The sequence below is a fragment of the Marmota monax genome, unplaced genomic scaffold, assembly GCF_021218885.2.
Source record: "Marmota monax isolate L192 unplaced genomic scaffold, Marmota_monax_Labrador192_F-V1.1 WCK01_AAM20220418_F8-fsc00203, whole genome shotgun sequence".
Taxonomy (NCBI): Eukaryota; Metazoa; Chordata; class Mammalia; order Rodentia; family Sciuridae; genus Marmota; species Marmota monax.
The window spans coordinates 1,365,587-1,379,892 of NW_026694787.1; the positions used below are offsets into that span (position 1 = coordinate 1,365,587).

The 14,306-nt window shown below is 38.5% G+C and overlaps 1 protein-coding gene across 8 annotated transcripts in view; it reads left to right on the plus strand.

Moving 5' to 3' along the window:
* Positions 1 to 14,306, plus strand: part of Rps6ka3 (ribosomal protein S6 kinase A3) — a 122,359-nt gene that overhangs the window by 88,314 nt on the left and 19,739 nt on the right. For all 8 annotated transcript variants that reach the window (XM_046425828.2, XM_046425822.2, XM_046425821.2 and 5 more), the window contains 4 exons: positions 9,510 to 9,598; positions 9,794 to 9,858; positions 9,934 to 10,036; positions 10,778 to 10,902. In XM_046425828.2, coding sequence (XP_046281784.1) covers positions 9,510 to 9,598; positions 9,794 to 9,858; positions 9,934 to 10,036; positions 10,778 to 10,902 — 382 coding nt within the window. The remainder of the gene's footprint in view (positions 1 to 9,509; positions 9,599 to 9,793; positions 9,859 to 9,933; positions 10,037 to 10,777; positions 10,903 to 14,306) is intronic.

The following is a 14,306-nucleotide window of genomic DNA, read 5'->3' on the forward strand; positions in this document are numbered from 1 at the left end:
GCTGAGGGGCAGAGCCACCCCCCACCCCCCGCCCCTGCCAGGTGACCACCGACAGAAAAGGCCCAGTGGCCTGCGGTGGGACAGAGCTTCCAATCACTCCTGCAAGGTGGGCGGGCCTGCGACCCACCGGCAGAAGAGGAGCAGCGGCCTGCTGAGAGGCAGAGCCGCCCCCTCCCCCTGCGCCGGCAAAGTAGACGGAACTGTGACCACGCACAGAGCAGGCCCAGCGGCCTGCTGAGGGGCAGAGCCGCCCCCCACCCCCCGCGCCTGCCAGGTAGGGGAACTGTGACCACGGACAGAAAAGGCCCAGTGGCCCTTGGCGGGACAGAGCTTCCAATCACTCCTGCAAGGTAGGCGGGCCTGCGACCCACCAGCAGAGGAGGAGCAGCGACCTGCTGAGAGGCAGAGTCGCCCCCTCCCCCTGCGCCGGCAAAGTAGAGGGAACTGTGACCACGCACAGAGCAGGCCCAGCGGCCTGCTGAGGAGCAGAGCCACCCCCCATCCCCCGCCCCTGCCAGGTGACCACCGACAGAAAAGGCCCAGTGGCCCGCGGTGGGACAGAGCTTCCAATCACTCCTGCAAGGTAGGCGGGCCTGCGACCCACCTGCAGAAGAGGAGCAGCGACCTGCTGAGAGGCAGAGCCGCCCCCTCCCCCTGCACCGGCAAGGTAGAGGGAACTGTGACCACGCACAGAGCAGGCCCAGGGGCCTGCTGGGGGGCAGAGCCGCCCCCCACCCCCCGCGCCTGCCAGGTAGGTGGAACTGTGACCACCATCAGAACAGGCCAGACCTGCAACCGAGAGACAGAACAGGCCCAGTGGCCTGAGGAAGGGTAGAGCCGCCCCCCCCCCCGCACCTGCAAGGTAGGCGGACCTGCGACCCACTGGCAGTACAGCCCCAGAGGCCTGCAGAGGGGCAGTGCCGCTGCCTGCACCTGCAAAGTAGACAAAACTCTGACCACCCACAGAACAAGCCTAGCGGCCCGCAGAGGGACAGAGCCGCCGCCCGCGCCTGCGAGGGAGACTTTGCAACTATACAAGACCAATATAAATATATAGGGCGAAAATTCAATAACACAACAGTTTCACTAAGTAGAAAGGAACGCAAACAGTATGAAGAGACAAGGAAAGAAAGGACCACAAGCAATGCAGGTCAACTCAACATTAGAAGAGGTAATAGCTGCAGCAGATGGAATGTCAGATAAAGAATTCAGGATATACATGCTTCAGATGATCTGGAGTCTCAAGGAAGACATCAGACAGCAAAATCAGACAATGAAAGATCACTTCAACAATGAATTACATAAACAAATCCAAGAAGCAAAAGATCAACTACACAGGGAAATAGAGGTTATAAAAAACAAACAAACAGAAATCCTAGAAATGCAGGAAGCAATAAGCCAACTTAAAAACTCAATTGAGAATACTACCAGCAGAGTAGAACACTTAGAAGACAGAACATCAGACAATGAAGATAAAGTATTTCAACTTGAAAAGAACATAGACAGCTCAGCAAGACTGTTAAGAAACCATGAGCAGAACATCCAAGAAATATGGGATAACATCAAGAGACCAAATTTAAGAGTCATTGGGATACAGGAAGGGACAGAGTTTCAAACCAAAGGATTGAGCAATCTATTCAATGAAATAATACGAGAAAACTTCCCAGACTTGAAGAATGAGACAGAACCCCAAATCCTAGAAGCCTACAGGACGCCGAATGTGCAAAATCATAAGAGACCCACACCTAGACACATTATAATGAAGATGCCCAACATACAGAATAAGGAGAGAATTTTAAAAGCTACAAGAGAAAGGAAGCAGATCACATTTAGGGGTAAGCCAATCAGGATAACAGCTGATCTTTCAACACAGACTCTGAAAGCTAGAAGATCCTGGAATAACATATTTCAAACACTGAAAGAAAATGGGTTCCAACCAAGAATTGTGTTTCCAGCGAAATTAAGCTTCAGGATGGAAGATGAAATTAAAACCTTCCACGATAAACAAAAGTTAAAAGAATTTGCAGCTAGAAAACCATCTCTTCAAAACATCCTTGGCAAAACATTACAGGAAGAGGAAATGGAAAATAACAATGAAAACCAACAGTGGGAGGTAGGACACTAAAGGGGGGAAAATAATCAAAGAGGAAAACAAACCATGTTTAGTAACATAAATAAACAAATATGGCTGGAAGAACAACCCATATCTCAATAATAACCCTAAATGTTAATGGCTTAAACTCACCAATCAAGAGACACAGGCTAGTAGAATGGGTCACAAAACAAGACCCAACAATATGCTGCCTACAGGAGACGCATTTGATAGGAAAAGACATACATAGGCTGAAGGTGAAAGGTTGGGAAAAATCATATCACTCATATGGACTTCGGAAACAAGCAGGAGTATCCATACTCATATCAAATAAAATAGATTTCAAGCCAAAGTTAATCAAAAGGGATAAAGAGGGATACTACATACTGCTCAAGGGAACCATACACCAACAAGACATAACAATCATAAATATATATGCCCCAAACAATGGTGCAGCTATGTTCATCAAACAAACTCTTCTCAAGTTCAAGAGTCTAATAGACCACCATACAATAATCATGGGAGACTTCAACACACCTCTATCACCACTGGACAGATCTTCCAAACAAAAGTTGAATAAGGAAACTATAGAACTCAATAACACAATTAATAACCTAGACTTAATTGACATATATAGAGTATACCACCCAACATCAAGCAGTTACACTTTTTTCTCAGCAGCACATGGATCCTTCTCAAAAATAGATCATATATTATGTCACAGGGAAACTCTTAGACAATATAAAGGAGTAGAGATAATACCATGCATCCTATCTGATCATAATGGAATGGAACTGAAAATCAACGATAAAAGAAGGAAGGGAAAAGAATACATCACTTGGAGAATGAACAATAGGTTACTGAATGATCAATGGGTTATAGAAGACATCAAGGAAGAAATTAAAAAATTCTTAGAGATTAATGAAAACACAGACACAACATATCGGAATCTATGGGACACATTGAAAGCAGTTCTAAGAGGAAAATTCATTGCTTGGAGTTCATTCCTTAAAAAAAGAAGAAACCAACAAATAAATGATCTCATACTTCATCTCAAAATCCTAGAAAAAGAAGAGCAAAACAACAGCAAAAGAAGTAGAAGGCAAGAAATAATTAAAATCAGAGCTGAAATTAATGAAATCGAAACAAAAGAAACAATTGAAAAAATTGACAAAACTAAAAGTTGGTTCTTTGAAAAAATAAACAAAATCGACAGACCCTTAGCCATGCTAGCGAAGAGAAGAAGAGAGAGAACTCAAATTACTAACATACGGGATGAAAGAGGCAATATCACAACAGACACTTCAGAAATACAGAAGATAATCAAAAATTATTTTGAATCCTTATACTCCAATAAATTAGAAGATAGTGAAGGCATAGACAAATTTCTTAAGTCATATGATCTGCCCAGATTGAGTCAGGAGGATATAGACAACCTAAACAGACCAATATCAATTGAGGAAATAGAAGAAACCATCAAAAGACTACCAACTAAGAAAAGCCCAGGACCGGATGGGTATACAGCAGAGTTTTACAAAACCTTTAAAGAGGAACTAATACCAATACTTTTCAAGCTACTTCGGGAAATAGAAAAAGAGGGAGAACTTCCAAATTCATTCTACGAGGCCAACATCACCCTGATACCTAAACCAGACAAAGACACTTCAAAGAAAGAAAACTACAGACCAATATCTCTAATGAACCTAGATGCAAAAATCCTCAATAAAATTCTGGCCACTCGGATACAAAAACTTATCAAAAAAATTGTGCACCATGATCAAGTAGGATTCATCCCTGGGATGCAAGGCTGGTTCAATATACGGAAATCAATAAATGTTATTCACCACATCAATAGACTTAAAAATAAGAATCATATGATCATCTCGATAGATGCGGAAAAAGCATTTGACAAAGTACAGCATCCCTTTATGTTCAAAACTCTAGAAAAACTAGGGATAACAGGAACATACCTCAATATTGTAAAAGCAATCTATGCTAAGCCTCAGGCTAGCATCATTCTGAATGGAGAAAAATTGAAGGCATTCCCTCTAAAATCTGGAACAAGACAGGGATGCCCTCTCTCTCCACTTCTGTTCAACATAGTTCTCGAAACACTGGCCAGAGCAATTAGACAGACGAAAGAAATTAAAGGCATCAAAATAGGAAAAGAAGAACTTAAATTATCACTATTTGCAGATGACATGATTCTATACCTAGCAGACCCAAAAGGGTCTACAAAGAAACTATTAGAGCTAATAAATGAATTCAGCAAAGTGGCAGGATATAAAATCAACACGCATAAATCAAAGGCATTCCTGTATATCAGCGACAAATCCTCTGAAATGGAAATGAGGACAACCACTCCATTCACAATATCTTCAAAAAAAATAAAATACTTGGGAATCAACCTAACAAAAGAGGTGAAAGACTTATACAATGAAAACTACAGAACCCTAAAGAGAGAAATAGAAGAAGATCTTAGAAGATGGAAAAATATACCCTGTTCATGGATAGGCAGAACTAACATCATCAAAATGGCGATATTACCAAAGTTCTCTACAGGTTTAATGCAATGCCAATCAAAATCCCAACGGCATTTCTTGTAGAAATAGAGAAAGCAATCATGAAATTCATATGGAAAAACAAAAGACCCAGAATAGCAAAAACAATGCTAAGCAGGAAGGGTGAATCAGGCGGTATAGTGATACCAGACTTCAAACTATACTACAGAGCAATAGTAACAAAAACAGCATGGTACTGGTACCAAAACAGGCGGGTGGACCAATGGTACAGAATAGAGGACACAGAAACCAATCCACAAAACTACAACTACCTTATATTTGATAAAGGGGCTAAAAGCATGCAATGGAGGAAGGATAGCATCTTCAACAAATGGTGCTGGGAAAACTGGAAATCCATATGCAACAAAATGAAACTGAATCCCTTTCTCTCGCCATGCACAAAAGTGAATTCAAAATGGATCAAGGAGCTTGATATCAAATCAGAGACACGCCGTCTGATAGAAGAAAAAGTTGGCTACGATCTACATACTGTGGGGTCGGGCTCCAAATTCCTCAATAGGACACCCATAGCACAAAAGTTAATATCTAGAATCAACAAATGGGACTTACTCAAACTAAAAAGTTTTTTTCTCAGCAAAAGAAACAATAAGAGAGGTAAATAGGGAGCCTACATCCTGGGAACAAATCTTTACTCCTCACACTTCAGATAGAGCCCTAATATCCAGAGTATACAAAGAACTCAAAAAATTAGACAATAAGAGAACAAACAACCCAATCAACAAATGGGCCAAGGACCTGAACAGACACTTCTCAGAGGAGGACATACAATCAATCAACAAGTACATGAAAAAATGCTCACCATCTCTAGCAGTCAGAGAAATGCAAATCAAAACCACCCTAAGATACCATCTCACTCCAGTTAGATTGGCAGCCATTATGAAGTCAAACAACAACAAGTGCTGGCGAGGATGTGGGGAAAAGGGTACACTTGTACATTGCTGGTGGGACTGCAAATTGGTGCAGCCAATTTGGAAAGCAGTATGGAGATTTCTTGGAAAGCTGGGAATGGATCCACCATTTGACCCAGCTATTCCCCTTCTCGGTCTATTCCCTAAAGACCTAAAAAGAGCATGCTACAGGGACACTGCTACATCTATGTTCATAGCAGCACAATTCACAATAGCTAGACTGTGGAACCAACCTAGATGCCCTTCAATGGATGAATGGATAAAAAAAATGTGGCATTTATACACAATGGAGTATTACTCTGCATTAAAAAATGACAAAATCATAGAATTTACAGGGAAATGGATGGCATTAGAGCAGATTATGCTAAGTGAAGCTAGCCAATCCCTAAAAAACAAATGCCAAATGTCTTCTTTGATATAAGGAGAGTAACTAAGAACAGAGTAGGGTCGAAGAGCAGGAGAAGAAGATTAACATTAAACAGGGATGAGAGGTGGGAGGGAAAGGGAGAGAGAAGGGAAAATGCATGGAAATGGAAGGAGACCCTCAGAGTTATACAAAAGTACATACAAGAGGAAGTGAGGGGAAGGGGAAAAATAATATAAGGGGGACAAACGAATGTCAGTAGAGGGAGCAGAGAGAGAAGAGGGGAGGGGAGGGGAGGGGAGGGGAGGGGAGGCGAGGGGAGGGGGGATAGTAGAGGATAGGAAAGGCAGCAGAATACAACAGACACTAGTATGGCAATATGTAAATCAATGGATGTGTAACTGATGTGATTCTGCAATCTGTATATGGGGTAAAAATGGGAGCTCATAACCCACTTGAATCAAATTGTGAAATATGATATATCAAGAACTATGTAATGTTTTGAACAGCCAACAATAAAAAATTAAAAAAAATAAAAAATAAAAAAAAATTAAAAAAATAAATAAATAAATAAATAAAGGTATTGTGTCCAACTACAACTAAAAAATAAATAAGTATTTAAAAAAAGAGAGAATCAAGTAAGGGTTTAAAACCAGTTCTGATAGTTCTCTTGTTATCATGGTTACATAGCAATTAGTCTTTTCTTAGGAATGTACAACCTTTTTATTGTCCTTGTGATATTAACTTGTTTCTCTATCCTCTTTTTTTATGGTGCTGGGGATCAAATGCTGAGGATCCAGTGCCTCATGCATGCTAGGCATAATACTCTACAACTGAGCCACATCTCCAGCCCTCTTCCATCTTTTCTGTTAAACTTTTGGCAAGATTATTTCATAGCTTATACTTAGTGCTCCCTATTGTGTTAAGCTAAGAGGTTTACAATGCCAGGTTGTCCGACCAGTGATGAGTTCCTGTGATTCCAGTTGTGATCCCACCACTACAAAGTTCCCTGTTAGGCTTTTGTCTAATGTTTTAATCCATTGAAAATAAGTACTTGAATCAATTATCTTTTAAAAGATTCAAAAATGGTGATTTTTCTATTACTATTATTCCTTTCTCACTTGTTAAATGTTTTCTGAAACAGTGAACTTTCTCTCATTGACTGGGGCTGTTTAGTTAATTTTAAGGGTCATCCAAGAAACGCAGAATACTTTATTATTTTCTTAATTTTTCTTAATTATTTCCAATTGTTCAGAGCCTGAGTAACTTTCATTTGGAGTGGTGTCTAATGAATTTGGTTTTTAATGTTTGTTTTAACTTTGCTTTTTCTTTTTTTTTTTACTATGGTGAACTTGTGAGATTTGATAATTAGTGTGATTCAGCCAATTGAATTCTTTTTGTTTTGTTGTTGTGGGTGCTAAGGATTAAACCCAGGGTCTGAGCATTTAGGCCATGGATACCTCTTATCCACATTCCAATGTAGAATATCTACTAACTACCACCTCTTCCCAATCCAGATCATTCTCTACTACCCTTGGAGTTATTTCTTAGGGGAAAAAATCTACTGTTTCAAGAGCTCTGCCTAATATACCTAATATAGCACTGCTTCTTCAGTTTTGTTCAATATAACCCTAATTTTTTTTTGGGGGGGGGGGGAAGGTGTTGTACTACGGGAGCTACACCCTCAGCCCTTTTCTACTTTTGAGACAAGGTATTGCTGAGTTACCCAGATTGGTCTTGAACTTGCAATCCTCCTACTCTAGCCTCTTGAATTGCAGGTGTGTGCTGCCCTGGCCAGAACTCTAATTATACAGACTTAATAGGAATTCTCTGAAAAAGAGGTGCTGGAGACAAATGTTCAGAAAATAATGGTTTCTTAGCCCAGCGTGGTGGCACATGCCTGTAATCCCAGGAGGATTTGAGGACAGCCTAGGCAACTTGGCAAGACCCTGTCTCAAAAAAATAAAATGGGCTGGGAATTTAGATCAGTGTTATAATGTCCCTAGGTTCAATCCCTAGTGCCAGAAAAATAGAAGAGAAAAAAGAATGATTTCTTGACTCTAGATTTCTCAACCTTTTATGTGCAATGTATTTTATTCTATGTCTCCAACAGAAGGCTATGATAGGTAGCATTGTACAAATTCATATTCTGTAATATTCATTCTATAATATTAATGAAATGTTTTATTATTTGTACAATATGTCTGGAGGAACTTAATGTTATTCAGTAAAATTTGGGGGAATGCTGGCCAAATTACTAAGTTTTCAACCTTTAGGTTACATTGAAGGCCTTTCAGAATGTCCCATGTTAAATTAGATATCCATTACTGTTCACTTAGCATTCTTTCCATGTTTTTCTAGGTTTGCCTCCTAATGTACTAAGGTTATCTATATTCATCTTCCCCACTGACCATGGGGGGGCTGTATTTAGTTCTGTATCCATAGCACTAAGTACTGTCTGGCACATAATAACTCAGTAACAGCTCAGTGAATAATAAATGGATCTATTTCTGAAATAGGAATTTCTCTTCTAGCCATTTTCTCTAACTCTGTTATTATTTTCATACTTACAGGACCATGGTTTCTTTAATTTGTAGGTTTGGAAAAAGAAGAAAATTATATACTGTAGCTGAACCAGACCATAAGCTCATTCAGGCCAGTGGTTTTCAGACTGTGTGCCAGTCTTCAGTGTTCCACAAACCCCTTTTCCATCAATCAGTTCCCTTTCCCTGCAGGAGCTGTTAAAGGGATTGAGAGGGGGAAAGTAGCATATGAAGTACACGTTCTTAATATTGGATTTTTAAAAATTCCCTTCAAGAAAGACTTCTAAGTGTATAGTTTTAGGGTCATTGATCTAGCATCCAATCCCTTTGCTTTTGCTTTTCTTTCTTTTCTTCCTTTTATTTATTTATTTTATTTATTTACTTTTTTGGTGGTGCTAGGGATCTAACAACCCAGGACTGCATGCATGCCAGGCAAGTCACTCTACAACTGAGCCAAACCCCCAGCCCCCACCCATTCCTTTGCTTATGAAGACAAGCAGAAAGAGATTGGTTTTCCCAGCATCACAAAGTTCTTAGTAACAGAACTAAGGCTTAGATGACCTTATTTTCACAGTAGTACTCTTTGCAAATTTCTGAAAATGAAGAAGTCCATTAGAAGATTTGGGGGCTAAAATTTAAAAATTGTACATGAATATTCATAGCAGTTTTATTCCTTCAACAGGCAAATGGATAAAATAACTATGGCACGTCCATACTATAATGCACTAATAAAAAATGTGGAAAGTAAAAAAAACTGGCAAAAGAACTAAAAACACATAAACACATAGTGCAAATAAAACTGGGGCCATCTTAATGAGATTCATGCATTGTCATTATTCTGGTTGTGATGTTACATTAGAGTTCAAAGTGTTATCATTGGGGAAACTTGGTAAAGGATCTCTATTGTTTGTTATAACTGAGTGTGAATTTATGAGTATTTCAATATAAAAAGTCTAAATTTTTTAATAAAAATGAAGATGTCTCAAAAATTAAATGTTATTATGTGGATCTATTATTTAGAGCCAAACTTGGGATGCCACAGTTTTTGAGTCCTGAAGCTCAGAGTCTTTTACGAATGCTTTTCAAACGAAATCCTGCAAACAGATTAGGTAAAAATTCTAATTAGTTTGTTTCTTTTGTGTGTGTGTTGGTGTTTGGAGTTATTTGGGGGTGGGGTGGATTTTTTTGTGATGGGATTATTAAATATTCAGACAAATATTAAAAGCAAAATCAGAACTAAGTAAATATGTATAATTATCTATTTATTCATTTCTCCTTGAAATGAACCTACCAATTTTTTATAGGAGCAGGACCAGATGGAGTTGAAGAAATTAAAAGGCATTCATTTTTCTCAACAATAGACTGGAATGTAAGTATAGGATAAAAACTTGTTTAAAATATGTTTATAATTGACACATGTCTAAGTTTCTCTTTTTTCTTCCAGAAACTGTATAGAAGAGAAATTCACCCACCTTTTAAGCCTGCAACTGGCAGACCTGAAGATACATTTTATTTTGATCCTGAGTTTACTGCAAAAACTCCCAAAGGTAAAGAGGAAACATGAACACTCAAATATAAGATGGCAGATTATTTTCTTGTTCAATCAGAAAATCTTTTCCAAGATAACACTTGATGGTATTCACAAAAGACCCTAAATTTGCTAAATATCAACCTGTCTCCCCTACTTACTAGGAGCCATAGCATTGATAGATTATCATATAAGGTTTCACTGTCCAGTATGGTAGTGAGTAGCCACATGAGGCTAATTAAATTTAAATTAATTGAAATTAAACAGTCCCAATAGGCACATTTAAATGCTCAGTATCCTCATGTGACTACTGGCTACCATATTGAACAACTCAGATAATAAAACTGTCCATTGTTCTAGGGGATTAAATAGGATGGCACTAATTTCAAATACTATTAACCCAATAATTCAATTTATTATATTCTTCAAAAGAATTAGTTACTTTTGGGCTAGGGATATAGCTCGGTTGGTAGAATGCCTGCCTCTCATGCACAAGGCCCTGGGTTCAATCCTTAACACCACAAAAAAAAACTTATTTTCTAGGCTTTGGAGAGTAGGATGTTAGAGTGGTAACATCCTAGTAGGATGTAGAGTAACCAGGACAGATCTGACACAGCACCTCACTGAAGTATCCTAGATAGCAGAAGGTACATGGTGCCTGAGAAGAACACCAGAGTAAGTGATAAAGGACACAAATCAACAATTCTTCCCTTAGTTACATTTCAAAGGAATATTCTTAGTAATTTCTTCCTCTTTTCAGATTCACCTGGCATTCCACCTAGTGCTAATGCACATCAGCTTTTTCGGGGGTTTAGTTTTGTTGCTATTACCTCAGATGATGAAAGCCAAGCTATGCAAACAGTTGGTGTACATTCAATTGTTCAGGTGAGTGGATTCCTAAATAATTTTAAATTTGAAATTTAAGATATAGTTTCTTACATGAATAATAAGATTAGATTTTATCTATTAAGTAAGCAATTTAAAATATTTTATCTTATTAGCATTACTCTTAGAAATTCCTTTCATATGTCATTGAAAAGATTGCATGAACCAATAGATGCCTATGTGATGTGAAAATAGAATTCTTTCTACTTTTTCTGTCTCCTGTCCCATGCCTCAAAATGTTTATCAGGCCAATGTGTTTCACTCCCTGCCTCTATCAGGTTAGCTGTGGTGGGCTGAGGTCTCCTGGTTCCTGATGCCTTAGAATAGGGGTCAACAGACTTTGTAAAGGGTCAGAAAATAGATATTTGAAGTTTTATGGGCTATATTTTCTCTCTCATGACTAATCAACTCTACTGTTGTCTCACAAAAGCAGCTATAGACAGTCCATAAACAAATGGGCATGACTGAGTGCCAATATAATTTTATTTGCAAAAAATATACAATGAACCAAATTTGGCCCACAGGCCATAGTTTACCAATCTTTGCCTTAGAAAGGCATAAGAACTAAAAATGAACTCAGATCTTAAGTTTTCCAAGAATTATGCCCTCGTTCTTTTGGAGCCCCCCATTGTCATTAGGAAGAAATGGTTATGGGCATTGCCTTAGAGTGCCCCCTACTCTTCATCCTAGCTGTTTATCAGAGTTACAGAAAAAGTAGGTAAGGCCATAGAGACAGGTTGGAGTGTGTTTATAACAGGAAGCTGGAGTAGTAAATTAAATATTGTTTGAAGAACACAAATAATACAAACCATTATATTTCCTCTCATTCTAATATTATGGAAAGACAAATTTAATTCATGCTGATGTGTTAATTACACATTGTAAACACATATACATACATTGAAATGTCATACTGTATGCCATAAATACATACAATTATTGTGTCAACTAAAAATTAAAATAAAATTTTAAAATTTTAATTCATCTTTTCACTCAGAACTAAATCTCTTTTGAGGCATTAAATCATTTTTAGGGTATAATTAATGCTTACATTTGCTTAATGACCAAGTTGCTTCTCTGTGAGCATGTATGCACACACTAGGGACCAAACCCAGGGTCTTAAATATGCTACCACCAAGCTACATCCCCAGCCCAAGTTGCTATTGCTCTAAAATTTTTTTCATGAGTCATTTGTTTGCTTTCTGCTTTCTAGAGAATCAGTTTAAACACTAGGTTTATTTATGGGGTTTTGATTGTTTGTTTGTTTGTTGCAGTCCTGAGGATTGAACCCAGGGCCTTATGCACACTAAGCAAGTACTCTCTTACTGAGCTACACCCCAGCCATAAATACTGGTTGTTTTGCTTTTGTTGTTGTTGTTTATTTAGTTATTTTTGTATTGCTGGGGATCAAACCTAGGGCATCGTGCACACTAGGTAGGTGATGTAATACAGAGCTCACCGCCAACCCTAAACACTCATTTTTAAACAAAGCTTATATTAGTCTTTCCCTTTTACTATACAAGCACATAAGTGTGTGGAAAGTTTTTTAAATTATAACTTCTATACTTAACATAGCAACCATAAACATATTTTCTAAAAAATTCAAGTTCTACTTTATGCAAAGCACATAGTCACGGAGGATCTCATATCAGTATAGATAAGGGCAACACAACTTCCCTCAGTTACCTTTATGGAAAGAGTAATTTGCTAATTGTCAACTACCGGACATTATTAGTCCCTAACTCATGAGCAGTTTTTTTTTTTTTCCTGAGAATTTGTATAAAACTATGATTTAAGGGTAAAGAAAGGAGAGCATGACTACTGAAAGTCCAAAATAACAGGTAGCACTTGCAGATATTTTCATTTAATCCTCATCATTACCATTTGAGAAAACACAAGTTCAAGGTTACATGACCTAATAAGTGGTACATCTTAAACCATCCAGATGTTCTAATTCTGAATTCTCATAAGTCTTTTCTTGTATATGAGAAGTTTTAAACGTCTCCTTATTTGCAAAGGTGCTTTAAAAAACCTATAGCTCTTTGGGGAATGGAATGGGGCTAAATAACAGACAAAGCTATAGGCCCCTTTTTCTGTTGTACATATTCAATATTTCCTCTTGAACATGAATTTTTTTTAATGTTGATAGATCTTTATTTTATTTGTTTTTACATGGTGCTGAGAATTGAACCAGGTGCCTCACACTAGCCAGGCAAGTGGCTACTGCTGAGCCAGAGATCCAGCCCCTTGAACATGAGTTTTTTTAATTGGCTCTTTTTAGTTATAGATGTTAGTAGAAACCATTTTGATAAAATTATATAACCATGGATTATATCTTATTCTAATTAGGACCCCATTCTTGTGGAGGTACATGATGGTGGGATTCACTCATGTACATGGGAAAATTATGTTAGGTTCATTCTGCTGTCTTTCCTATTTCTATCCCCCTTCCTTACCTTCATTACCCTTTGTCTATTGAACTTCTCTCTCCTCCCCTTTATTGTTGTTTGCCTTATTTCACTTAGCATGATGGTCTCCAGATCCATCTATTGACTGGCAAATGTCATAAAGTCATTCTTTATGCCTGAGTAATATTTTATGGTATATATATATCACAATTTCTTTATCCATTCATCTATTGAGGGGCACCTAGGTTGGCTCCTTAGCTTAGCTATTATGAATTGTGCTGCTATGAACATTGGTGTGGATGCATCACTGTAGTATGTTGATTTTATAATTCTTTGGATAGATGCCAAGGAGTGGGATCACTGGATCAAATGGTGGTTCCATTCCTACTTTTTTTAAGCTTTATTTTGTTTATTTAGTTTTTTGTTTTGTTTTGTTTATGTGGTGCTGGGAATCAAACACAGTGCCTCACACATGCTATGCAAGCACTCTACCACTGAGCCACAACCCCAGCCCCCAGCCCCCAGATTCCTACTTTTTTGTGGAATCTCCATACTATTTTCCAGAGTGGTTGCACCAATTTGCAGTCCCATCAACAATGTATAAGTGTGCCCTTTTTAAAAAATTTTTAATATTTATTTTTTAGTTGTAACTGGACACACTATCTTTATTTTATTTTTTTATTTTTATGTGGTGCTGAGGATCAAACCCAGGGCCTCACACATGCTAGGCAAGTGCTCTACCACTGAGCCACAATCCCAGCCCCAAATGTACCCTTCTCCCACATCCTCACCAACATTTATTGTTCCTTGTATTTTTTTAAGAGAGAGAGAGAATTTTTTTAATATTTATTTTCTAGTATTCGGCGGACACAACATCTTTGTATGTGGTGCTGAGGATCGAACCCGGGCCGCACGCATGCCAGGCGAGCGCGCTACCGCTTGAGCCACATCTCCAGCCCAATGTTCCTTGTATTTTTGATAACTGCCATTTTGACT